General features: G+C 40.5%; 1 protein-coding gene across 4 annotated transcripts in view; it reads left to right on the forward strand.

The window, feature by feature from the left end:
• RHOJ (ras homolog family member J) overlaps window positions 1–17,757 on the forward strand; it is an 89,016-nt gene extending 71,259 nt beyond the window's left edge. Inside the window, exons 3-6 of one of the 4 annotated variants that reach the window (XR_010130768.1) lie at window positions 5,539–5,703; window positions 7,647–7,742; window positions 8,797–8,916; window positions 15,408–15,543. Coding sequence is in view for 3 of the 4 variants with exons in the window: in XM_004055275.5 (XP_004055323.1) it covers window positions 5,539–5,703; window positions 7,647–7,742; window positions 15,408–15,554 (408 nt within the window). In the remaining variant the exon portion in view is untranslated. Of the gene's footprint in view, window positions 1–5,538; window positions 5,704–7,646; window positions 7,743–8,437; window positions 8,566–8,796; window positions 8,917–15,407 lie in introns of those variants that run through there. The other 3 variants (XM_063697884.1, XM_004055275.5, XM_063697885.1) reach the window with 3 other exon arrangements.
• The last annotated feature ends 7,369 nt before the right edge of the window (window positions 17,758–25,126 follow it).

Consider the following 25,126-nt stretch of genomic DNA (forward strand, 5'->3'; position numbering starts at 1 on the left):
CCTATAATATTTAGGGCCCAGGTGTTTGGCGCATCTGATGCTAACACTTTCTCTGAACTTTTCGTGTTTAATAATCACCCACAGTCACCCCAGAGCACCAGATCTGCCTTCAAACTGAACATGTTCTTGCCTTCAGGGTGAAGTTGGGCTAAAGGCACTCAACGGCCTACTTTGCCCCGAATCCTTCCCTGCACTCCCCAATCCTAGCCTCTTTGTCTACTTTACCTCCAAAGCCCCATTTGAGCCTCTCTTTTAGATTAAAACTCTGTCTCTTCAAGAAGCAAATAAGCACCTGTTTTCCATTCTGAATTTCAGCATTAGAAAGGGCCTCAAATACCAACTAAACCACTTATCCACTTCTCGTAGCCGCTTGACATCATCTCCACCTGTTACCATCCAACCCAGGGCCAAAGCATGCTCCCTTGTGAAAAAACATTAAGTTACCAGCTGGCACAAATTCAACTCCCCCCAACCCCCCCAGTCCCAAGGGGACACTTTCTTTTATTAATCCTGACCCTTTTGCCATATTTTATAGCTGTAGCCCAGGGTTAGCTCCCAATAGCCCAGGTGTGAGCCTTCTTTAAAAGTATTTTTGCTCTGTTGTCCTGGTTAAATTACTCCATCTGTCTAGACCTTTGTTTCTTAAACCATAAAACTGGCTCAGGGGAGAGGGAAGAACAGCCACCTGTGGTTCTGAAACTTGGGCTGCATCAGAATCACCTGGAGGGCTTGTTACAGCACTGATGGTGCAGCCTCTCCCCCAGTGCCTCAGCTTCGGTAGCGGGGGGAGCTGCGTGGCACCTGGGAATGTATATTTCTAACAAGCTCCCAGGTGATGCCAATGCTGCTGGACTGAAGAGCGTAGTTTGGAAACCACTGCATTAGCTAATCTTTAAGGCCTTTTCTAGTGTTGGAATTGTATTTTCCCAATTCAGTCAGATAAATATTCTACATCATTCCATTTTGAGATTAGCCAGCAAAGAGTAAGAGAAACCTAACCTGTCTTACTTCCACATAAATCGAATTATTTCATGTATTTTCATTTTCTTTCCCCAATTGAATTGCCAATTCTTATTCACCTTATATAGTTCATACAGCATCCTCAACAGTGCTACGCATTCAGTAGGCACAAAATCTTTTTAAATGGAATGATACAGCAGGACTAAGGTTTCCACAGAAGAGAGATCCAGAATACAGAGCACGGTGAGCCCAGTGACTGACACTATCAAAAACCACTCAGCTGGAGGGCCAAGAGGGTAAATGATCAGAAACAGACTTCTCTCACCTGCCCCACCTACAGTCAACCCAGCAACCCATGGTCTTCCAACTTTTCCATAATGTAAATAGAAATCCTTTGATAGCCACTGGGTTAAAAAATCAGACAAGCATACTCCTTTTCGACTATTAACAACAGTTATTTGTTCCTACCTAATCTAGTTGTGACATTTCTCCTGATGATGTTTTGCTTTGGTTTTTGGCTTTGAAGTTTTAAATATACAGTGTTGCTGCCATCCAGTGGTAATCTGAAGCAGATGCAGGCCATCAAATAGATGATACATCCTGTGGTCAAACATTTTGATTGCTGGGTAACATATTAGTCAAGATTCCTAGATAAGTGAGTTAAGAAAATGCTTAATCTGTCACTTTAAATTCTGAGCTGCAGAAAACAGTGTGGTCACAATTGAGAGCCAGAGCTGGATTTAGGCTAAATACCCCATCCTGGTATTTATGAACTCTGTAACATTGGCCCATCATGGAACTTGTCTAAACCTTAACATCCTCTTCTATGAAATGTGAATGTTGATGGTACCATCCTTCCAGTTCCATCAGGAGGATGCAATGAGAACATACATAAGAGTTTGAAACAATGGCTGACCTTTAGTAATAAGCCCTTGGGTGCATCCTCCATTAATGTTGGAGATGATAGTGAAGTACAGCCGTGTTCTCAACTCCAGGCCCGCCCCAAACCAATTAAGTCAGAACTCCCAGATACGCAGGCCCACTCTCCAGAGATTCTAATTTAGCTGGTTCCAGAGTAGAAAAGGGGGTGGGGAAAGGAGTTGATTAGCAGAGCTTCAGGATGGTTTTAAAGCTCCCCAGGTGATTCTAATAAAAGTCACTGCAATAAATGGCCCACAGAAATGCCATGTGTTCATTTGCAGGTCACTGTAGAGGTCATTTCTTCCAGTCTGTCAATAGCATTTATTGAATATTTACTGCGGAAAGAGTACATGTAGGGATGAGAAAAAAATCAACATGGTCCCTACTCCGTTTATGACAACCCAGATGGGAGCATGCAGTGGCAGAGGGCAGGTGGTGTGGTGAACAGCTGTAGATTATAGCCTGGGAAGGAGACTGCTTGGCTCACGGGCCTTACAGCTGCTCTTTAAGGGAACACTCCAGAGAGAAAAGAGAGAAGTGGGGAGACCATGGAAGAGGAGATTTGTTTTTCAGAGCTAGTTGTGTAAAGAGGATAGGGTAGTGCCAAGAAATTAGCTATCCCTTTCTCCACTGCCTCGCCAGCTACACAAACACACACACACACACACACACAGACATAGGCACAACTTGGCTGAGATGCAACCCAGTAGACCTGGCCCAACTTCCCAGTATGACCAGTGTTTATTCAGCTGTGCACCCAACTCCCAATTATTGACTAGAAATGTGGTAAATTAGCCACAATAGGGGTTTTTTTTGTTTTGTTTTGTTATTTTTTAGGATTTTACTTTTCAGCATCATTGCCATCTTGCTTTGCATTTTGCATTAGGTACCTAAAACCTGTGCTTAAGTTTTAATAGTAGTAGCAGTAGTGGCCACATATACTGAGTCCCGTGTTCTGCATACTCTGAGTAGCTAAACAATAGATCAATGCATGCCCACCAACCGGAGTGGACCATACTTAACATTCTAAGGTACTTCCTTTCAGTCTCATGTGTATGTAGTGTGCACATGTGTGTACTTCCTTTTCTGGTCTTTTTTTAAATTTTTTTTATTATACTTTAAGTTCTGGGATACATGTGCAGAACGTGCAGGTTTGTTACATAGATATACACGTGCTGTGGTGGTTTGCTGCACCCATCAACCCGTTATCTAATAAATATATTATTAAAGTCAATAGAAAGGTTGATATTAAAAATATATCCATGATATATTATGTTTTAAAAAACACAAGTGGCACAACAATATGAACAATTTAATCAATTTGTTTTTAAACTAAACATGTGTATGTTGTATACATACATAAATATAAAATGGGCCAGGTGTGGTGACTCACGCCTATCATCCTAGCACTTTGGGGGGCGCTGAGGCAGGAGGATTGCTTGAGCCCAGGAGTTCAAGACCAGCCTGGGCAACACAGTGAGACCCCATCTCTACAAAAAAAATAAAAATTGGCTGGGTGTGGTGGCATGTGCCTGTAGTCCAAGCTACTTGGGAGGCTGAAGTGGGAGGATCGCTTGAGCGCGGCAGTCTGAAGCTGCAATGAGCCATGATCACGCCATTGCACTCCAGCCTGGGCAATAGATTGAGACTCCATCTCAAATAATAAAATAAAGTAAAATAAAATGTTTGGAAGGACAATGTTTAAGCAGTAGCTCCCTCTGGGGAGAGGAAATACTATTAGACATCATATCAGGGATGAAAACAAGCTTTCACTTCAACTCTGTGTACTTCTTCAATGTTTGCATTTTTGCAATGAGCACATACATGTTTTGTAAGTTTCTGAAATGTTTCATGAAGAGTAGTCATGCCCCTAATAAATGAGTTAATTATTTATTAACCCATCTCTATGAATACATGTATATCATAGGTGTGAACATATAAGTTTAGTTGCACATATAGTATACACACATATATAGTGCACACACATCATATATAGTGTGTATACACATACAAATTATGTATGGTGTGTATGGACACATGTCATGTTGCGATATGTGATGTATATATAAATATGGTATGTGTATGCACGCTTACACACAAAGTTACTGTTTATGTGTTACTAAATTCTATAAAAACATATGAAACTTTCTATTGAAATATCAGGTTTTACCTTGGAACCTCCTAAAACATTTTACATACAGTAAAAGGCCCTTGCCAACATTTTCCCAAAGTCGAAATGATGCGCAGTTTTACTTTGTATTTATCAACTCCCACTAAAATAGCAAATACATAAATATCTTATGTAACCAGAAACTCTTCCATGAGCATATTCTGCTCTGAAAAATCTTTAGAGAGAAAATAATTAAGCTAGCATTTTATTTGGCCTTTAAGTAATACTTGAAACAAATCCAAAATTCTTAGCTCTAAACCCTCACTCAACATATTTCTTCAAATATTGTGGTGTCAAATTTGGCAATAACTCTTGTTTTGCATGTTAGTTCATTTATTCTAAATTAAATTTGGATATAATTTTTTTAATCGTGTGAGGAGAGGATTCCTGTTGCCTTGGCAAATAGCTCACTAATTTAAATATAGTATATTCAATATAACACAATTCCAACCTGATGGAAGAATTGCAATAATCTTTACTGAATGTTACACTTTAAATGGGTGAACTTCTGGTTTTTTGTTTTATTTTGTTTGTTTTTTGAGACAGGGTCTTGCTGTGTTGCCCAGGCTGGAGTACAGTGGCATGATCACGGCTCACTGCAGCTTCAAACTCCCAGGCTCAAGCCATCCTCCCACTTCAGCCTCCTGAGTAGCTGGGACTACAGGCGTGTGCCACCATGCCCAGCTAATTTTAGTATTTTTTTGTAGAGATAGGGTCTCGCTATATTGCCCAGGCTGATCTCAAGCTCAAGGAATCAGGTGATCCTCCCGCCTTGGCTTCCAAAGTTCTGGGATTACAGGCATGAGCCACTGTGCCTGGTCAGGTGAACTTTTGAATACATAGAAACAGAGAGTAGAACTATTGTTACCAGAGGCAAGTAAGGAAAGGAAACGGGGAGGTTTTGATCAAGGGTACACAGCTGCAGTTAGCTAGGGTGAATAAGTCTACAGCTGTAATATACAGCATGATAACTATAGTTAACAATACTATATTGCATACTGGAAATATGCTGAGAGAGTAGGTTTCTGGTCCTCTCGCCGTAAAATATATTTTTAAAGGTAAGCTGTAAGGAGATGAATATGTTAATTTGTTTCACTGTAGCATATATATGTATATCAAACACCATGTTGTATACCTTAAATGTATACAATTTAAAAATAAAAAATAAATGGGTGAACTTTATGGTATATAAGAACTTTATGGTATATATAGGTAGGTATATAAGTTATATCTCAATAAAACTGCTAAAAATATTTTAAGTTCATCTTAAGAAGGGGCAATACATAATCTCCGTACGTAACAAAAAGGTATTTTTCTGACTGATGGCTCCTTTAGTTCTAGTAGAGAAAGAACTACCAGATTCCAGGTTTGAGCAAGAAACGGGATCCCAGTGCGCTGTAGTGGACTCTTACCTGCAATCTGACCTTGGAACCACATGGGACACACCTTACACAGGCTGTACAAACCCTTGTCTGCTCTTCCCACAGGAGGACTACAACCAGCTGAGGCCACTCTCCTACCCCAACACGGATGTGTTTTTGATCTGCTTCTCTGTCGTAAACCCTGCCTCTTACCACAATGTCCAGGAGGAATGGGTCCCCGAGCTCAAGGACTGCATGCCTCACGTGCCTTATGTCCTCATAGGGACCCAGGTTAAAATGTGGGCGATGGCAGGGTGGAGCGGGCTGCAAAAATGGGAAGACCCTTTAGGTACCTCGTGAACATCCTATTCTGCCAAACGGTATGGAAGTGCGTCTCAGACATGTCAATCCTATGAACAGAAGTTCTTAAGGTGTGCATGATGATTTAGCCCATAGTGGAAAAGATAATAGAGCTATTTAATATGGAGCAGAAAGTTTTGATATGGCCTTCAAAAATTAATCTCTATGATTTTTTTTAAATAACAAAGTAATTTTTAAAATAGACACCCTTTGCCAGGCTTGAAACAGAGCAATGAGGTGAGGGTGTCAATTGAACATATTATCTAGTATTTTTTATATCTGAAACCCACAGTTGTTTTAAAATCACAAAATAGGTAGGAGTGTCAAGGTGACCACAGCAATCAGAATAGGCATTCTATGACAGGAACTCTTTAATTACACTTCTGGAGAAGGAAGATAAAAATTCACCATTGTCTATTCCTTTTAAACCTCTTGGTCTTCCAGATCTTAGAGAAGAAGTTAAAACACATATACCAGCTAAACAAACCTACAACTGTGAAAGCCTTTACAGTGTTCTGAAAGCTAATCAATTTCCATAGTTTGAGTTTCCAGTAGTAAGCCAATCACATCAAATGTATTAAGGATTGTTACTGTTTATAGTTTTAAATGGATTTTGTTCTTTGTCATTTTAAAATCCAAATGACTATCCCAAAGACATAGGAATATACGAATACTGAAGGGCTTCATTGTTATCTGTTTCATACGCTATTTCTTTCTATTATTCATTTATGTTCTTTTTGAACAAGAGAATTTTTTAACACAAAGGAGAGAAAAGAAAAATAAATACACAGTATATGTATTTACTTAGAGAAAGTAGAGGAATACACATCTCCATAAATCAGAGTAATCATAGTTAACGCTTCTGCTCTGAAAGATAATTGTTTGTTTAAATGAAGTCTTTTGCCTTGAATTCCAGATAATAATGTTTGCCCATATTGATGGAGCCTGAATCCCTGCTGCCAAATATGTGACAGAACATTCAATCACCTTTCTGTGATTCAAGCTGATTTTATTAGAGATAGGCACAAAATTGAACAATTATCACACACACACACACATGCACACACACACACACACACAATTAGTAGAGCTGAGTAATGTGCTTATAAAAGGGACCCTAATATATTGGTCTTTCTTTAAGACACAAGCCCTTGCTTTCCCACATTCACACCCATTCATGAACACATGGATTCGCATACACAGTGAGGCTTTAAAGCAACCAAAATATGTAATTAAATTATCAAATCTAATCCAGATATATAAATGCTATCTTCAAAGTTCTACCTTTGAAAAGATGAATGCTTATCTTGAGCAAACCCTTTGAAAATTTCTCTTAGGGACTTGCCTTCCAGAGCTTGCAGAACATTTGTTAGAATATCCTCACAGGTAGCAAATCTTCATACCTCCTTTGAGGATGAAGATTTTATTTGGAAAAGCGAAAAAAAAAAAAAAGATGTGTTCAAAGCCAGGAAATAAACTAGTAAATAATGAGTAATATAATTTGGGATCAAATAAGGCCTCACTGAAAGGCAATGAGACTGATTGGTTATCTTGCATGCCCTGTAAGTAGAATCTAGAAATAAATAGAAAATTTTGAAAAAACATCTGAGATAGCAACAGAATCATCCGAGTAGTCCTCAGCTTACAGGGTAACTGTTTGAAGGGGAAAACGTAAGGAAAGTCTGTTGTGTACATTTACAAAGAAATTGCTTTACTTTTTTAGACATAACATGGGCATGTGAATCTGCTTCCTTAAAGAAAATTTAGCAACTTCAAAGATGTTAACAGGGAAAAAGACTCTATGATGTCACAGTTTAAAATATCTGGCAAGGCCTGAGAAAACAAATAAGTTTTCACGTGTGTTTTCTTGCCAGATTGATCTCCGCGATGACCCAAAAACCTTGGCCCGTTTGCTGTATATGAAAGAGAAACCTCTCACTTACGAGCATGGTGTGAAGCTCGCAAAAGCGGTACAGTCAGATTTGAATTTCATTTTAAATGTATGCTGAGAGAAAAGTGTGTTGTATGCTTTGGAAATGGGTGTGCAACATTGGGTTTTGCTTTAAAGTGCAATGTGTTTAGAATCTTCTCTAAGCTTTCTATTCTCCCCCTCTGTTCTAGTCGGGCTGGAAGGAGCCATTTGGTTAGCCTTCTTGTCAGCCAGCATTGTCTGTTTTTCATTCAGAAAGCAATTTGGTGAATTTAAACAGCTGAAGCACTTATCATTTGATTTAGCAACCTCTAGAACATCTACTTGCCACATTTAGTATGAATATAGGGAGTCGTTAGATATATATTTGTAAATCTCACTGCTTATTATGGATGTAGCTCATTTAAATAACCCCATAAGAGGCATTTTGTGATTTTCTTGGGAGAGACTTGGGTTGGCATCTGGCAGGGTTATATTTGTCCAGTATTTCTCACCATATAATGAATAGCCACTTAGAGAGCCTGGATTGTGTCACAAACAGCATCTGGAAGGATAACAGATACCAAAAAGTGACTAGTTGGGGATCTAAGTGGCTGTTTGGCAGATAATAGCTCAGAGCTGGAACTGTTTTCATGGACCTTTCTTCCTTCTTGAGAGCTTAACATGAAGAGTTAAGAAAATGCTTTAGAAAGTTTTTGCCAGACACCAAGTCTTTGCCTCCCCCATTACCCCGAGATGTGAGCAAAGCAGCCACTGAAAAAGATTCGAGAGGGTGGACGTGCTTTATGCAAGAGGAAGCCGATAAATCACACCTCCAGAGCTTAAATCGGACTCCTCATCAAGTCATAAATCTATTGACCCAGGTCAGAGGTTTGGAAATTTTCTATCTTACTTTCTAAGTGACTAACCTAGTAAAACGCATACCGCAGGCAGAGTTAGAAGTCACTCTCTTCAAGCCAGTCAAGAATATTAACTACAAATTCTTCACTTACAAAATTGTATGCATTTATCTTATTAAAACTTGCTTGCAGGCACTAAAACTAAGCATGATACACTCAACTAGAAATGAATTAAATACAATCATGTTTTTACAGGTATCCTGCATGAGAACCTCTCACAACACCTGATCGAGATACTGAACTCTTCCTACTTCTATGCACAGTAATGTCAATACTAACTAGCGCCAGACGTCCATGGAGTCCTTAGGATCCTAAGTACTTAATAATATCTCTCACTTCAGCCTCATAATAACCCTCTTAAGCAGATAGCGTTGGTCTCAGCTTACAGATGAGGAAACAGTCTTAGAAGACAAGCACATAGCTAATAACAAAGTCAAAAACTTCCAATCCAGCTCTGTGGACATCACCACCCGTGTACCTGACCGTTACGTAAATGACCTCCAACTGTGTATCTTTCCTTGGGTGAAATGGGTTTATGCCTGTAGGTGCTTCTACCTTCTCCTCAAACATTCAGCCTCAAATGCTCTCATTAAGATACCTAAATATGTAGCTCCATAAATAATTGTAGGTGGTTCCTTTCTACACATTTTTCACAGCCAGGATGTCCCCATTGGCCGGCACCAGCTTCTTGCAGGAACTCGCGTTCTGTGTTCCTTCATGCCGTCAGCTTCCTAGCCTCACCTCTCATTGGGGAAGTTGTTTTTTTTCTGTCTGAAAAGAAGTCGTTTCAAAGCCTCCCATCTCATTTCATACTTATTTTTGGAACAATGGCTGAGTTCACCATTTATATTGCCTTTTGCTAGTTTCTCCTAGCAACTGCTCTCAGATACAGACGGAATCATGTTTAGCTTACAAAATCCAATTTAGAAGAAAACCTAGCAAGATTTTAACTTGTTTTATCACAATTCATGTAATTATAGAGATGCTTTAAGTTTCTCTACTCTCTGACTTTTCTGTCAAGTAGTTTATAATCTCAGCTAGCATTTATGGAGTGTTTATAATGTGCTAGGCTTGGTGCCAGGGGCCTTACAGCCTTTGTCTTAATTAATCCTCACAGCAACCCCCTGAGGTGTGTATATTATTATCTCCACTTTCCTACAGGAAACTGAGGCTCAGAGAGGTTAAGATCACCCAGCTAGCAAGTGGCAGAGTGAGGATAGAAAACTGTGCTTTAACCACCCGCTCTTCTGCCTCCCTCCTATAATCTGAAAAGAAACCTTTAGGTTTGGGGCTTCTTTTTTATATACTGGAGTCCCTTATTTTCATGTGCAAAGTTCCCCCACAACTTAAAGGCTTTGCAAGTTCAGATTTTTCATATCTGATTCTTTCTGTTCAATACTTTTCCATTTCCAAAGCATTTTCCACCTAACATCTCTTTTTGGTCTCAAAGGGTGTTTTATTTTCAAAGGACATTTTTATATCATACACCTTTACAATTCTTTATACTCCAAAGTCAACCACATTTGCATATTTTGCACTAATTTATTATAAATATTCATTATTCTTTGACTTCTTTTATCCTCCCTCTTCTTTTTATTACTGTAGTTTTTAATCCTCAGCCTACTTTTCCCATTCTTTTACACATTTGTAACTGTCCCTATTGCTGCTAGAATTATTAAACAACAATTGATTAAGCACCTAATATGTGCCAGGTGCTATGCTGGATGCTACACTGTTTAGCTCTAAGATTGTAATTCTTTGTGCGTTCTCTTTCCCAGTTCCATCTAATACAGTCTAAACATGATCTTCTAAGTTCAGACTTCCTAAGGTATTTTTTGATACAGGAATTTGCCATTTTTTCTTTTTTAATCTCTGGGTTCTCTTTGCCCTCTCCGGCCATCTTCTTCACACTGTGCCTTTTGTTGTTGTCACTCTTTAACTTGGCACCTGCTAAGTTTCCTGCTGGGTTTTTAACATGCACAGGTGGGATTTAAAGCAGCAAAATTGCTGCAAACATCCTGTCATCAATGTTCAGTCACGTTAATCAACTGGAGTCTTTAATGCCCTCTTCCTGACTGGAAGAGTCACTGCCACCTGCCTTGTGCTGGCCATTTTCCCTTTCTCCCTTGGTCATTGAAAGTCACTTCACTGCTGGTGTCTGGGTTACAAAGGCCAGAAGAGGAGGGAGACAGGCAAACAAAAGCATGCCACCTGGATAAACACAGTAACACACATCTGGGCAATGTACCAGGTAGCACAGAAGAGAGAGAGACTAATACATTCACGGAAGGAGCTTTCAGAGATTTCTTTAACCAGTTAACATCTTATCCAGGTTTGAAGGATGAGGAAAAGTTTTTCAGGTGGGCAAAGGGGTCTGGGGAGGGCACAAAATTCTAGACAGGGAGACCATGACATGCAAAGGCATCCTTTAAAGCATAGGGAGCAGATTGGCAACTGACGGGCCAAAGTTCACCCACAAATGTTTTCATCACTCCAAACACATATTTTTAATGCAATTTAGTGGCCAACATTTAACAGTTTGGAAACACATTTCTAGCTTCTAAAAGAAATTCAGAAGGTCGAGCAACTCTAGCCCAGCATTTCCTCATCAACAGAAACTGTTAAACAGTCTCTTAGATTAAGCATGTATTCTTCAGTCTGCCACAATCCCCACCACTCCATATTATCCTATACTCAAGTAACACACTTTACATTATCCACCCTTGAATTGGTATCTCTGCATTATAGTCTTCAAAGATCAGCAGCAAATCTGTCTGGCCTAGAAATGTTTTTCCTCTTTCACCAATTTGATCATAATGCTGACTTGTTGAGATGGCAGCTTTTCTCTTACAACCTGTTTGGTTCTTTTTCTTTTTCTTGGCTCTCTATTTGCCTTCTCTGTGTGCCTTTGCTAATTCTCAAATGAGGAATAAAGAACTACTCTGCTACTAGCCATTTCTTTAGATACGAGCTTACTCTGTTTATTCCACTAACATCTTCTCTTCTTTTCTCTCCATTTACAGGACATGTCTTCCTTCTTCTTCCCTTCTCTCATCACCTTTACTATATCCATAACAGCTTCACCCATTTATTCATTAATTTTTCCCTTTCAGCCACAATTTCATTACATTTGCTAGAGACAGCCCAAAAGAGTAGTTAAGACTTTGGCTCAGGAGGCAGACAAATTCGAATCTCTGCCATTTTCTTAGTTGTGTGGCCATAAGGGAGGTTACTTAGCCTCTCTGGGTATCAGTTTCCTGAGCTGTGAAATGAGGATGGTGACAGACTTTTCCTTGTAAAGTTCTTGTGACAATGAAATTAGCTCATGTACCACAAGGTCCAGCTCAGCAAACTATAGTTGCTGTTAAATCCATGAGCCCTCTCAGACATGTCCACAGCTGGGAAGATCTCTTTGCCTTTATCCCTTCCAGTTACTTTCTATATTATTCTATAACTTGTCCTGCCCCAACTAGAACAACATGGAAGAAGTACTAGGTTTTCTTTTACTTGATTAGTCATTATGGTTTTTTTTTTATTTCTTATCACTCTTGTATCTTCTGTACATCGCTGATAAATGTCCCTGCTTTTGAGATAATAAGTTTTAGCTATTATAAAACAATCAGAAAAGTGTTTTTTCAGTTTACACCCTCAATCTCTACTTTTTTCTTGAAAATAAGTCATTTGGGTAGAACACATTCCAGATTGCTTTCATGTGTATCTAAACAAGGAGGCTTGAATCCTGAACCCTCCCAGATGGCTTCTAAATACTTGACTGTGTAGGTCATTTTGCTCCAAGGAGCAGATGAAGTTGCTGCTGTAATAAGGGCCACATTTCCTTGAGACAATTTTTCATTTCACATCTTTGAGGACACAGATCATTTTTTTAGCAATCTGGCTGTGCTTTTTCCTTGAACCGGGATGAATTCTTCTCCGACCCTCATAGCACTTGACACATGGTAACAATACCTACCTCATAACTGGGTTCTGTTTCTCACACGTGTTTCCCAAATGACACCAATAATCTGATGACTACTTTTTCTATTAGTACAACATAATGTCATATTAACTCAGTTACACAATAATGCCTTTATCTGCTATTTCATTATCTTCAGAAATGTCTGAATTGGAAGAGACAAGCTTGGGCTCCTCCCGCTCCATCAAAAGGCAAAGCCTGACATGCTGTCAGCTGCACACTGGGGGCAGGAGGATGGGGAGTGCCCTGACCCTCCTGCAGGACTCCAGGTGTGAGCAAGCTCAGCCCAGCTGTCCTGGAATTCCAGGCAGAATCAATCCTAGGCTTGGGATCCTTAGTGGAGAGGTATTCCAGATAGAAAGGTGCTACGGCAGTTTCTAGGTATTTTTCCAGACAAGTGCCACCACGTTACAGTCAAGTCATTCAGAATCATTCAGTTGGCAACGCCGTTGCCATTAGATTAATGTGCTTTTCACATGTGTTTGAATCAAGCATTGAACACAGTCCCAAAATGCAACAGAAGGCATTTCATCATGTTATTAGGAAAATTTTCTCTGCGCTTTATTCCTCTCTTGTATCTAACTGTTTTTAATTATTTAAAAAAGTTATTTTCTAATCTGAAAACCAAACCATGGTCAAAATGAAAGCCATAAAATAGATTTTCAACATCCAACATCTTTTTCTTTTGGTATTTTCCTTTGGCTCATACAGTAACCATTCTTGTCAGGAAAAAAATTAAAAATGCATAATCTCTGTCGGAGAGTTTAGGAAATAGTGTCTGGGCCCAACCAAAACCACTTTATTTGATGGTTAGTTTTCATATTTGTGGCCTTTGAAATAAGTGGACAATCTCATTTCATTAACTGTCAACTTGACCAGCTTCTTGCAGAGCTGAGTGATAGGGGTCACAGTTACTGCCACAGAGCAAGGAAACGAACATGTATCAAGAGACCCAGATTCTGGGTCTATTTCTTTCACTTTCTAGGTGAGTGCCCATAAGCAATTCATTTTACCTCTCTGGGGTTATTCCTGCTGTGTTCTAAGCTAAACCACAAGTTCATTTAGTCCACACATTGCAAACTGGCTGGCTGCTGCCAAATATATCCCACGTCAGTGTCTTGCTTGGCCCATGGTAAATATTTCATAAACTGGTAAATATTAAATAAAAAATCCAAATTTCCAACTCCTCTTGAAGAATACAAAAATGGGCAACAGGAAACCAGCATTACCACTTGGAAGCTGATAAGACTGCACACCCTAGAGGGGGCACGTGCTTTACAGCCCACCATAGTCCCCTCCTCTCCCTATTGTCTTGCGCCAGCCCGACTTTATCATTTACATAAGCTATTGGGCATAATAGGCCTATGATTTTGCTACCTTGTTTTAGCCATTTGTCTGCTGTAGTTTCCAGGAACTCACCATTTAGCCAACCTCTTCTGAATCTGCTTTAATTTTTCAAAGTGATTCTTAAAATGTGAATCAAAAACTAAAGTCATTTCTCCAGATGTCCTTAATAGTAAAAGGCCAACATCACATCATTGACTCTTCCTGAGCTTGTGAACAATTAAAACCGCAGGTCTCCTTCACAAGAAGCTGACTGCTAAATACGGTCTGCCCTGGTCTGTGATTTTTAAATGAGAATCTATAGTTCTGGCCTGAATTTCTATATTTCTCATGAGAGGTTTGTGATTATCAAACACACCATAGTATGAAATCATCGAAATATTTCAAATGAAGCCCTATGCAAGTATGAAATACCTTATCATTTAAATATATAGACTGTACACTGACAAGGAGGATGTCTCTGGCATTAAATGTCTTTTATGATTATCGTTACATGTTTTATTGTTATTGTTACATGTTTTAGTGGGGTTTTTTTTTAACTTTTTAAAAAATATGCCTTTTAAAGTATGTTAAGGCTGGGTGCAGTGGCTCACGCCTGTAATCCCAACATTTTTGGAGGCTGAGGCAGGCGGATCACATGAGGTCAGGAGTTCAAGACCAGACTGGCCAACATGGGAAAACCCCGTCTCTACTAAAAATACAAAAACTAACCCGGCTTGGTGGCACGCGCCTGTAATCCCAGCTACTCGAGACGCTGAGGCAGGAGAATCACTTGAACCCAGGAGGCAGAGGTTGCAGAGAGTCAAGATGGTGCCACTGCACTCCAGCCTGGGCAACAAGAGCAAAATCCATCTCAAAAATAAATAAATAAAGTATGTTAAAACTAAATAATAATGCCAATTGGATATTACCTTGTTGAGGCATACCTTAAAAGAGGTACATTTTAATCAAGAATGACCTATAAAACCATATCACTCACTCTCTTTCTGTCTGCTTTATCAACCAAGCTGACACTTTGCCTTTTATCAAACCAAAGAAGATACATTTCACTTGTATGTGATTTACACATTCTGCCTACAAATGAGAGGATATGAAAAACAAGATCATGCACCCCTGTTCTTCACAAAACATATTTAAATTATATCATTGGTTTTGAATTGTCTCTTAATTTTTTAGATCTTTGCATTTTTTATGTTCTTAGGAATAAATGGCTATGGGTCAATTTTAGGATCTACTGCTTTCCAGAAGTGATCCACAACCATTTATTGCTAATAAAGGAAGGTAAAAAATACAAAAATACAAAAAAAAATAGGATAACAGATACAAATTGAAATGGAAAAAAAAAAAAAAAAGACAAACATAATCCAAACCACCCCACAGGCTGTTTGTAGGACAGGCAGAAGTAAGTGCTTGTCTGGGCAGTGAGTTGATACCACTGTGCTTTTCTCTCTTTTTTATCTCTCATGCCTTTCTCTCTTTTGTGTTTAAGATCGGAGCACAGTGCTACTTGGAATGTTCAGCTCTGACTCAGAAAGGTCTCAAAGCGGTTTTTGATGAAGCAATCCTCACCATTTTCCACCCCAAGAAAAAGAAGAAACGCTGTTCTGACGGTCACAGCTGCTGTTCAATTATCTGAGGTTGTCTGGGACCTGCCTCCACCCCATCCAGGGATGAGAATGGCAGCCAATCTCTGTGGCCAAGCTCCAGCCAAAAAGGAGGGCACGACCAGAAAGGAACTCCCTTTGCACAGAGGCTTGCCCCACCACCCTCTGAGCCCTCCCAACACAGCACACTAGTCAGCCCACTGCCACGACCTCCCTGCCAGCCAGAAGCATCCGTACTGCACGCTCTCTGAGAATGCTGGGCCTGGATTGCAGACAGTGCCTCTGCTGATCGCATCAAAAGCAAAGTCAAAGGCCATCTCACATTTTACAAATCCCCAGCTCATGAACGTGAAGCTGATAGGAAATGACCCCAGGGAACCCGAAAAAGAAACTTGGTTCTTCTATTGGTGGCCTTACTTGATGTCTTTTACAAAACTTGGGACTACAATACTAACCTTTTTTTCTGAATCTGCTGTTCTACCCATGTGTCTCACATTCATTTGTATTATTTCAAGAAATGTACTAATTTCCAGTTCACTCAGGCCTTACAAATCCATACCAAATTAGCCTAAAGACAAGGCATTTTATATTCATTTTTATTTTCAGCATGTTTCTACCAAAGCTATTAGAACCAACACGTACCTCTGAATGCCTGATTATAAGAAGACACGAGAAGACTTTAAAGGTTTTGGAAATTTACAGAGCCATGATTTTTGAACCTGATTGAAAGAAAACCATCTGAATTGTTGCAGGTCCACATTTTTGCCAAAGATGAACTCTATAAATGCTTAGTAGTGGCCTGATTTTTTTCCATGTATTGCCACGACAAACTAAAAATGAACTGTGTTTAAGAATGTAGTATTTCTGTTTTTCATCCAAGTTGATTGGGGGAAGAATATGGCAGGATCCATCTTTTACAGTATTGTGTATTCAGTAAAGTGGACATTCCTGCTCCTCCCTTCCCCCATTGCATGCCCTCTTCCTCCCTTGATTTCACTTTCTCTCACGCCCGGATCCTTTTATTCTCCCCAGTTATAACCCAGTTATAAAAGAAAGATCTGAACATAAAGATACGTGTTTAAAAATAACTAAAAGTAAAGGAAAGTGCCTTAATTTTTCTATTTGCTTCAACTGAAAGTGCTTCTCAGCTCGCCCCATGTAAGTTCTCATTCCATGTAAATGACATTTTCCAGTTACAACTGGTACTGAGATATTGCCTCTCTCTTTCCTTACTCATCCTCCCAAATGTCTTTGTGGGAGCCATATCAGTGGATACCAAGCTCTGTATCCATTTGTCCCCTACCCTCCACAATGTGTGACATAGAACAGGGACTTTGGCCCTGGGAAAGCAAAAGCTCCCAGTAAGGAATCCTGTGCCCAATCATGTACAACAATTCCAAACATCCAGGAATTTTTGTATCATAGAGCGAATTACTTCCTATCTTTTCATTAGAGGCTATGAGGGCTTCTAATTAGTCTTAGTTGCTTATAAGTGCCCTGGAATCACCCAGGTAGGCACTTAATTTTTTTTTCAGTTGCATGAGCAAAGTGCTTCTTAGTAGTGTGAAATTACAACAACTTTAGTTTAAGACTTTCCAGATTCAAGCTCCCACTGTTGGAAAAAGCCAGCCTTTCTAATCTCTTCTGCTACTGGAATAAGCACTTAAGAATTGCGTGATAGCCAGGCACCGTGGCTCATGCCTCTAATCCCAACACTTAGGGAGGCTGAGGTGGGTGGACCGCTTGAGCTCAGGAGTTCAAGACCAGCCTGGGTAATATAGTGAGATCCTGTGTCTCTATAAAAAAATTAAAAATTAGTCAGTTGTAGTGACACACACCTGTAGTCCCAGCTACTCAGGAGGCTGAGGCGGAAGGATCACTTGAGCCCAGAAGGTAAGGCTGCAGTGAGCTGTGACTGTGCCACTACACTCCAGCCTGAGTGACAGAGCAAGAACCTGTCAAAAAAAAAAAAAAACAAAAAACCTACATTTCAAGTACTATTTCCCTTCTCTCCCATCTAATTGCTAAAGATTTTCTTTCATACGCACACACTCCAGTGACTGGAAAAATGGGAGTTTTAAGTCAAAGCTTGACATTTAGAGAAAACAAGGACTTTCTGCCTTTATAAATGGAAATCAACTGTGTATGAACTATAACTCTGCAGAGGTTATGAATTCATCCTTTACAAACAATAATGAACTTTTAGTCCTGTAATAAATGAAATGTTATTAGGCAGCTTTGTTGCATGATTGCATAGTTATATCTTGCTAACGGGCCACTCATTTCTCATTGATGTGGATGAAAAAATGAGAGCAGTATGTTTCCAGGTGTGTGCACTCAACAGGCAAATAGCTCCCGAGGTCACCACTTCCCTAATGGGCCACAGGAAGTAAGCTGATCATGATGGGGAGATCATGTCACCCAGAACCAGCAACTGGATGGAGACTGTTGTTAGTGTCTGGGTAGAGCACAGGCTCCCAGGGGTCTTAAGAGCTAATTACTGAATAAAACAATCTAGAACAAAGCAACCTAAATAAGTTGATGTCATTCTGCCAAATTAATCAGTTATTCCTTGTTTCATGGCAAGATCCAGTTTGTTTCACTAAAAAGTGTTTTCTGCTATAAGATTAAGCTGTCTTCTGAAACCAAAGATAAGAAGAGACATAGAGGCCTGGGCGCAGTGGCTCACGCCTGTAATCCCAGCACTTTGGGAGGCCAAGGCTGGCAGATCACGAGGTCAGGAGATCAAGACCATCCTGGCTAACACAGTGAAACCCCATCTCTACTAAAAATACAGAAAAAATAGCTGGGCGTGGTGGTGGGCACCTGTACTCCCAGCTACTCGGGAGGCTGAGGCAGGAGAATGGCGTGAACCCAGGAGGCGGAGCTTTCAGTGAGCTGAGACCGCACCACTGCACTCCCGCCTGGGCGAAAGAGCGAGACTCTATCTCCAAAAAAAAGAAGAGACATAGAAATTTGAAGAAGGATCCTTTAATGGTCCACACCATCTTCCAAAGTCAAGAAGTGGCAGCTGATATCCATTTGAAAGTAGAATCCTAGCTTTTCAGAGCTAGACAAGGCCTCAGAAACTATAGTTGAATTCCTCATTGTACCACTGAGAAACTCAGGCCTAGATGGGTAAAAAGAGGGTGTTGTAGCAGTGCTGGGACAGATCTCAGTTTTTCTGCTTCCCATACAATCCTCTTCAACCCAATACTACAATGTATTCATTATCACACATATTAAGCTGGAGATTTGTAGCCATGTTATTAGAGTTGCAACTGTTTATCCTATAGATTCCAGCCACATTTTAAACACATAACTTCATGTAGTTAGGCCACTAAAAATAAAGTAATCCATCAAACTAGTAATACACTAGAGAATTTGACCTACATACTAAGATACCTGAAATCCACAGTATATGGCAATTTAACCCCCATCTAATAATGGCTCAATCAGGTAGCTAAACATATTTATTTCACTCAGATGGTTGGTTGTTTGGTAGAATGAATGGACTCCTTGGGCTATTTTGGGAACAGAAAAGGACTAGGACACAAATCAAAGCCACATCCACAGTAAGAAATCCGGGCTGATCTCTGCCAAGAAAAGTTACAAAGAATAATTACTTGATCACGTGGGGAAATTTTGACATAAAAGAAGTAATGGATAAAAAGAAAGAAAAATGAACAATTGCTGAAGACAATAATTATAGCAACCCTAACCCAGAAAGCACTAAGCCAGGAAGTCAAAAACTAAGTCATACACATATGACAAGGTGCGGGGGTTGGTCCTGAGACTTCAGTGAGAATATGTCCGATCAGGATATGCAAAGAACCATTTGGAAGATTTCTAGTTCATAAGGGAAGTACCAAGTGAAGTGGATGGGACCATACGCAATTTGCATAGGACCCCCAAGGAGGAAATAGTATGACATGGTAGTAAAAAAGCAATCACGACTACACTCACAATTTTAGGAGAAAATAAAACTAAATCCAGAATTTGAAGCCAACAACAACAAAAAAAGTCATTATTTAGGGTATACGTTCCTGTGGGCAGTACCTTGCAAAGTAGAACATCTTCAAGAAGAAATATTTGACTTGAGGTAAGGCTTTCAAGATTGCCATATTACATTCATAAAGGCAAACTCATCCTTGAGACCAAAGTGATAGAAGATTAGAAATTAAGGCTTTGTTTTAAAGAAATGTTGACATCATACTGGAAATTATTATCCAGCTACTTACACATTCGTTTTTAAATCCATCCCTATGTTTAGCTGCCAAAATGCAAACTGCGCATTCTCTCTCAACAGAGAGCGCCACAGGTCACCAGCTATTATTCTCCCAGGAGTCATTGAGTAGGCTGCCCAAGTACACATAAGGAAATTCAACGAACTATTTTCATTTCAAGGACCATTAGAAACAGAAAGGAAAAGAGAAGGTCAGGGAAACTTAATTTCTAACAAAGGAAGTGAGGCACTTTGAAAAAGAAAATATTTAGAGAACGGAGAGGAAGCTAAACCCAAACAGCCAAAACGCACAGCTGACAATTATTCCAGGAAGTTGGTAACTTCTGCCTGGTCTCTAGAAGCACAGGAAGAAAGGACTGCTAGCGTGAAGAACACTCCATGGTTCTGGGTATCTAGGCAGAGTCAGTCAACAGGGCTAACCATGTGATAATCCTGGGTAATTCCACCTCACAGTTCACTAAAAAACTAGCGGAACCCTGGGCAAAGCCCTTTGGGGCTTTAATAGCAATGGAGGACATCACCCTGTCACTTTCTCTGCTTCTACACAGCAGGCAGTCAAGGAAAACTTACCAAGAAATATGAGTGAATAAATGACTTTGAAAGTTTCATTGAGCAGGAACATGAAAAGGATGATTTGGGGATAGCTGGAAGGATAGTTACTTGTATGAATAATATTTATTCACCGTCAGTGAGATATTTCTCAATAGAAAGATTGTATTTAAAATGTACAACTACAATAACAGAAAAAAAATACGAGATAAAGCCACAGTTCACAGTGCCACAACGGTCAACAAAGACCAGAAAGGAAATTAAAGCACCAGTTCTACTCAGCAGCACTTCAGCCATCAGAAGCTCCGCCGTGCTATTCTGAAGATCTCTTTCTGTTAGGGGAAGAATGAGTCAAAGAGGGCTTGGCTGCTCTGTGAAATGGTGAGATTCAAGTTCAACAACAGTTCTTGGCTTTGAAATTCCACTACCGGAAATTAGAGTAAAATCTGCACCATTAATCTTGGTCACAATCTATGTTTTTGTCCTTAGAGGATATTATGTCAAAAAACTAGGGTTGCTTCAGTGTGTGTGTGTGTTTTAAATATGTTCTACTTTGATCATTTCATTTTGTTCTATGAGTTCTGCAGTGACTCAGAAGTTCCATGATACTATAACTGGAGTAATTTTGTTGTATTTTTAGCCATGTTCTCCAAGCCTCCCAGTATATGCTGTGATCTTTGCCAAACAGAATCTGATCAGTGTTACAGGGGAAATGATGTGTGAGGCTCTACAAGGAGAGGGTCTCCAGGGCCCACACCTGAGTCATGCCTTGAAGCAACCTCAGCACACTTAGCCTCCCAGTGATTCTGTGCAAGTCTGTCTCAATCTTTTGAGCTTATGTTAGTTCTTTGGGGGAAAAAAAATAGAAACAACTTCTGAATAGGGCAGTATGTTTGGGGCAGCTTTGTGAATACATATCTAAAATTACCTCCATTTGCCATTTTTTAAATCAATTTTTTTCAAGCAATCAGATTCTTTTCTCCCAGAGGAGCTGTGGGCAAGAAAGCTAATGAATTCTACATCCTTCTCATCACCTGGTTTAAATTGTTTTCTGCTCTGAGTAAACAGTAATTACTGTTTAAGTACATCTCAGCAGAATTTTATCCCAATTGCAACAGTTCATGTTCCTCCTAATGTAATCTCTGCAGAGGAAATGATCGTCAAGGGAAGTAGGCTCACCTGCTCACGGGATGGCGTTCTTACAATCTGCATCTTATGTAATGGTGATTCTGTGTGCCTGTGTCATAATTATTGGAATATTATTTTATGCTTTTTTTTTTTTTTGAGACGGAGTCTCGCTCTGTCGCCCAGGCTGGAGTGCAGTGGCACGATCTCGGCTCACTGCAAGCTCCCCTCCCAGGTTCATGCCATTCTGCCTCAGTCTCCCAAATAGCTGGGACTACAGGTTCCCGCCACCACGCCCAGCTAATTTTTTTTGTATTTTTAGTAGAGACGAGGTTTCACCGTATTAGCCAGGATGTTCTCCATCTTCCTGACCTTGTGATCCGCCCACCTCGGCCTCCCAAATTGCTGGGATTACAGGCGTGAGCCACTGCACCCAGCCTATTCTATGCATTTTTTAACATTACAATTTATTTTGTGCCATGTTCTGACTTTTAAGTCATTAAATCGTCTTTTTTCTGTTCATATTTCTGGGAAATCCGAGGGTGTCTCCATCTGCCATTCCAGAAAATTGCCTTCTCCAGGCCTCTGTTAGAACAAGAAATTGTCCAGCCCCTTGTGACTCAAGATGTGGCCTGGGAACCAGCAGCGTCAGCATTACCTGGGAGCTACCAAGGACTGTGGAATTTCAGGCCCAGCCCAGACCTACTGAATCAGAATCTGCATTTTTAACAGGACCCCCAAGTGATTTGTACACACAGTGAAATAGGGGAAGTACCGGTCTCTGAGACAACCAAGTTCATCATCAGTCTTTATATCCAAACACATAGCTGCCTAACGAAGAACCATCAACTTAGCCTGTCTCTCAGATGCTACCGTTTGAGTGTTCCTTAGGCTAATATTTGAGTTGCTCACATTTACTGGATGAATAAAAGGGCTGTCAGAAGTCTTTTCTTTCTCTTGTCATGTGCTGCCCAGCTGCAGGAAAGGAATATGCATATTTTAGAATCAAAAGCAGAAAAGCAGCATCTGGTTTGCTAGATCTGCTAGATCTAAAGTACTTCTGTTCTGAAAGTCTTTTTCATGTTTATTAGGGTGAGAAAAAAGTGCTCCCCCAAAATTATTTTCCATGAAGACATAAGAAAGATTCAGGGTACATGAAGTTTTATAAACTCACAAAGTAAAGATAAAACAAATTTCTGAGGCATGAAACTTTTGGTAAAGTTTCTGTCTTCATTGCTTAAAACACGGAACTCTAGATGACAGAATAAGGGTTGATTACAAACAACCTGTCCTCTAAACAGGACACAGACTCATGCCAGAGACTCATGTTGTTATTGCCTTAAGCACAGACCAGAGTTTTATTAACTTTCTAGACATATTTTTACTAAACATCACTGGGGACCATGCTTTGTTCTCCCTGCCCACACCCCACCCTGTGTACAAGAGCCCTTTAAAAATTGTACACAACCACGTACAGCAGCCTATCCTCTTATTCAAATCCTATTGTTGCTGATGAAGTCCTGAAGGCAGATCACACCCACCTTCAAACAAATCAAAAAAGAGCACAAGGACCACCTGTGCTCTTGTACCTGCAAATGGCCTAGCTAATTTTTTCATTAGGATGTCAGTGATTCGGTCCCACAATAAGGACCTGATAGCACTGTGCAGGTGCAGTCATTAAAGGCCCACCTCTTCTAGGAAGCACCAACCACCTCCCTCTTCCTGCAGCAGGCTTCACTTTCCATTTGCAGACACAGGTCTGACGTTAGGACATTCAATCAGGTGTTCCTCATGCTCCAAGCAACTGGAACCCACCTGTGTTCCAAGATTACCTTTCAACTGAAAAGCTTTTAAAGGCCAGGCACAGTGGCTCACGCCTGTAATCCCAGCACTTTGAGAGGCCAAGGTGGGTAGATCACCTGAGGTGAGGAGTTCGAGACCAGCCTGGCCAACACAGCAAAACCCCATCTCTACTAAAATACAAAAATTAGCTGGGCATGGTGGCATGTGCCTGTAGTCCCAGCTACTTGGGAGGCTGAGACAGGAGAATGCTTGAACCCAGGAGGCAAGGGTTGCAGTGAGCCGAGATCGTGCCACTGCACTCCAGCCTGGACGACAGAGTGAGACTCCATCTCAAAAAAAAAAAAAAACATGCTTTTAAACTGGGACAGCTGTCACCTCTGGGAGCCACTCAGCTAGTCAAAGCAGCTAACATTCTTGGGTTTCAGCAAATCCCAAAACAGAATCTTACCAAAGATTATTTCTTTTTTTTTTTTTTGGATGGAGTTTCACTCTTATTGTCCAGGCTGGAGTGCAATGGCATTATCTCGGCTCACGGCAACCTCCATCTCCTGGGCTCAAGCGATTCTCCTGTCTCAGCCTCCCAAGTAGCTAGGATTACAGGCACGTATCACCACGCCCAGCTAATTTTATCTTTTTTTAGTAGAGATGAGGTTTCTCCATGTTGGTCAGGCTGGTGTCGAACTCCTGACCTCAGGTGATCTGCCTGCCTTGGCCTCCCAAAGTACTGGGATTACAGGTGTAAGCCACCGTGCCCAGCCGATTATTTCTCTTTATTGCAAATGTATCCCTGATTTCTTCCTTGTTACCACTAATGCAAGCAGCCAAAAGGGCTTCTACCACAAGGGCCTGCCTATCTTCCTACAGCCTGCCACAGCATGGCACCCCGACCCAGCTACTTCCTTTCCCAGGCCACAAAGGAAAGTCTATTTTATCCTCTTCAAAAAAAATGAATGGGAGAAAACTGGTATCAACAATCCATTTGCCTTCAAGAATCCATTTACTTGTAATCTTAAAAATGTTTAATTCCCAGTGCCTTTTCTGTAGTGGTAAAATAAATTCCCCATCCAGGATAACTGAAGGCCTCTCTTCATTTGAATAAAAACATTTCTACTGAATTAGGCACATTGAAATGATCACATGCTGAAGGAGAGAACCCTCCCTGCCCCGCCCTTGCTCAGAACCCACACATTCTCCTTGCCTTGTCTGCAGCGTAGAGGTTGGCATGGGTAAATTTATGGTACATTAGTTCCTTTCGGCTTTGTCCTGAAGTTGGCTCAGATTTTGTTAATGCTGAAATTTGCAGCTGAATTCAGTTGGACTTTGCTTCTCATTAATGAGTTGACATTGCAGTGGGGAGATGTTTCAGCATTTGCTCCTTGAGCTTGCTCAAGCAGGAGCCAAAAGCTGAACAAGATCTTCCTCTTAAAAACATGTCCAACATATTTTAAAATGCTGGATAGTTTAATTCCAAGCAGTAAAACTGGTCCCCCAAAATATTTTAATTTTGATATGCAGATTCCAAGAAGAAATGGAAGATGGGAGGTTCAAAACAGTCTGCAAGCTTAGATCGTCTGACTTTGATGGGTCACTCCTCTATGTTGGGTCACCTGAAGAAATTTTTTTTTTTTAAACAGAGTCTCACCCTGTTGCCCAGGCTGGAGTGCAATGGTGTGACCTCAGTTCACTGCAACCTCTGCCTCCGAGGTTCAAGCGATTCTCCTGCCTCAGCCTCCCAAGTAGCTGGGACCACAGGCATGTGCCACCACAGCCGGCTAATTTTTGTATTTTTGGTAGAGACAGGGTTTCACCATGTTGGCCAAGCTGATCTTGAACTCCTGATCTCAAGTGATCTGCCTGCCTCGGCCTCCCAAAGTGCTGGGA

The sequence above is a fragment of the Gorilla gorilla genome, chromosome 15, assembly GCF_029281585.2.
Source record: "Gorilla gorilla gorilla isolate KB3781 chromosome 15, NHGRI_mGorGor1-v2.1_pri, whole genome shotgun sequence".
NCBI lineage: Eukaryota > Metazoa > Chordata > Mammalia > Primates > Hominidae > Gorilla > Gorilla gorilla.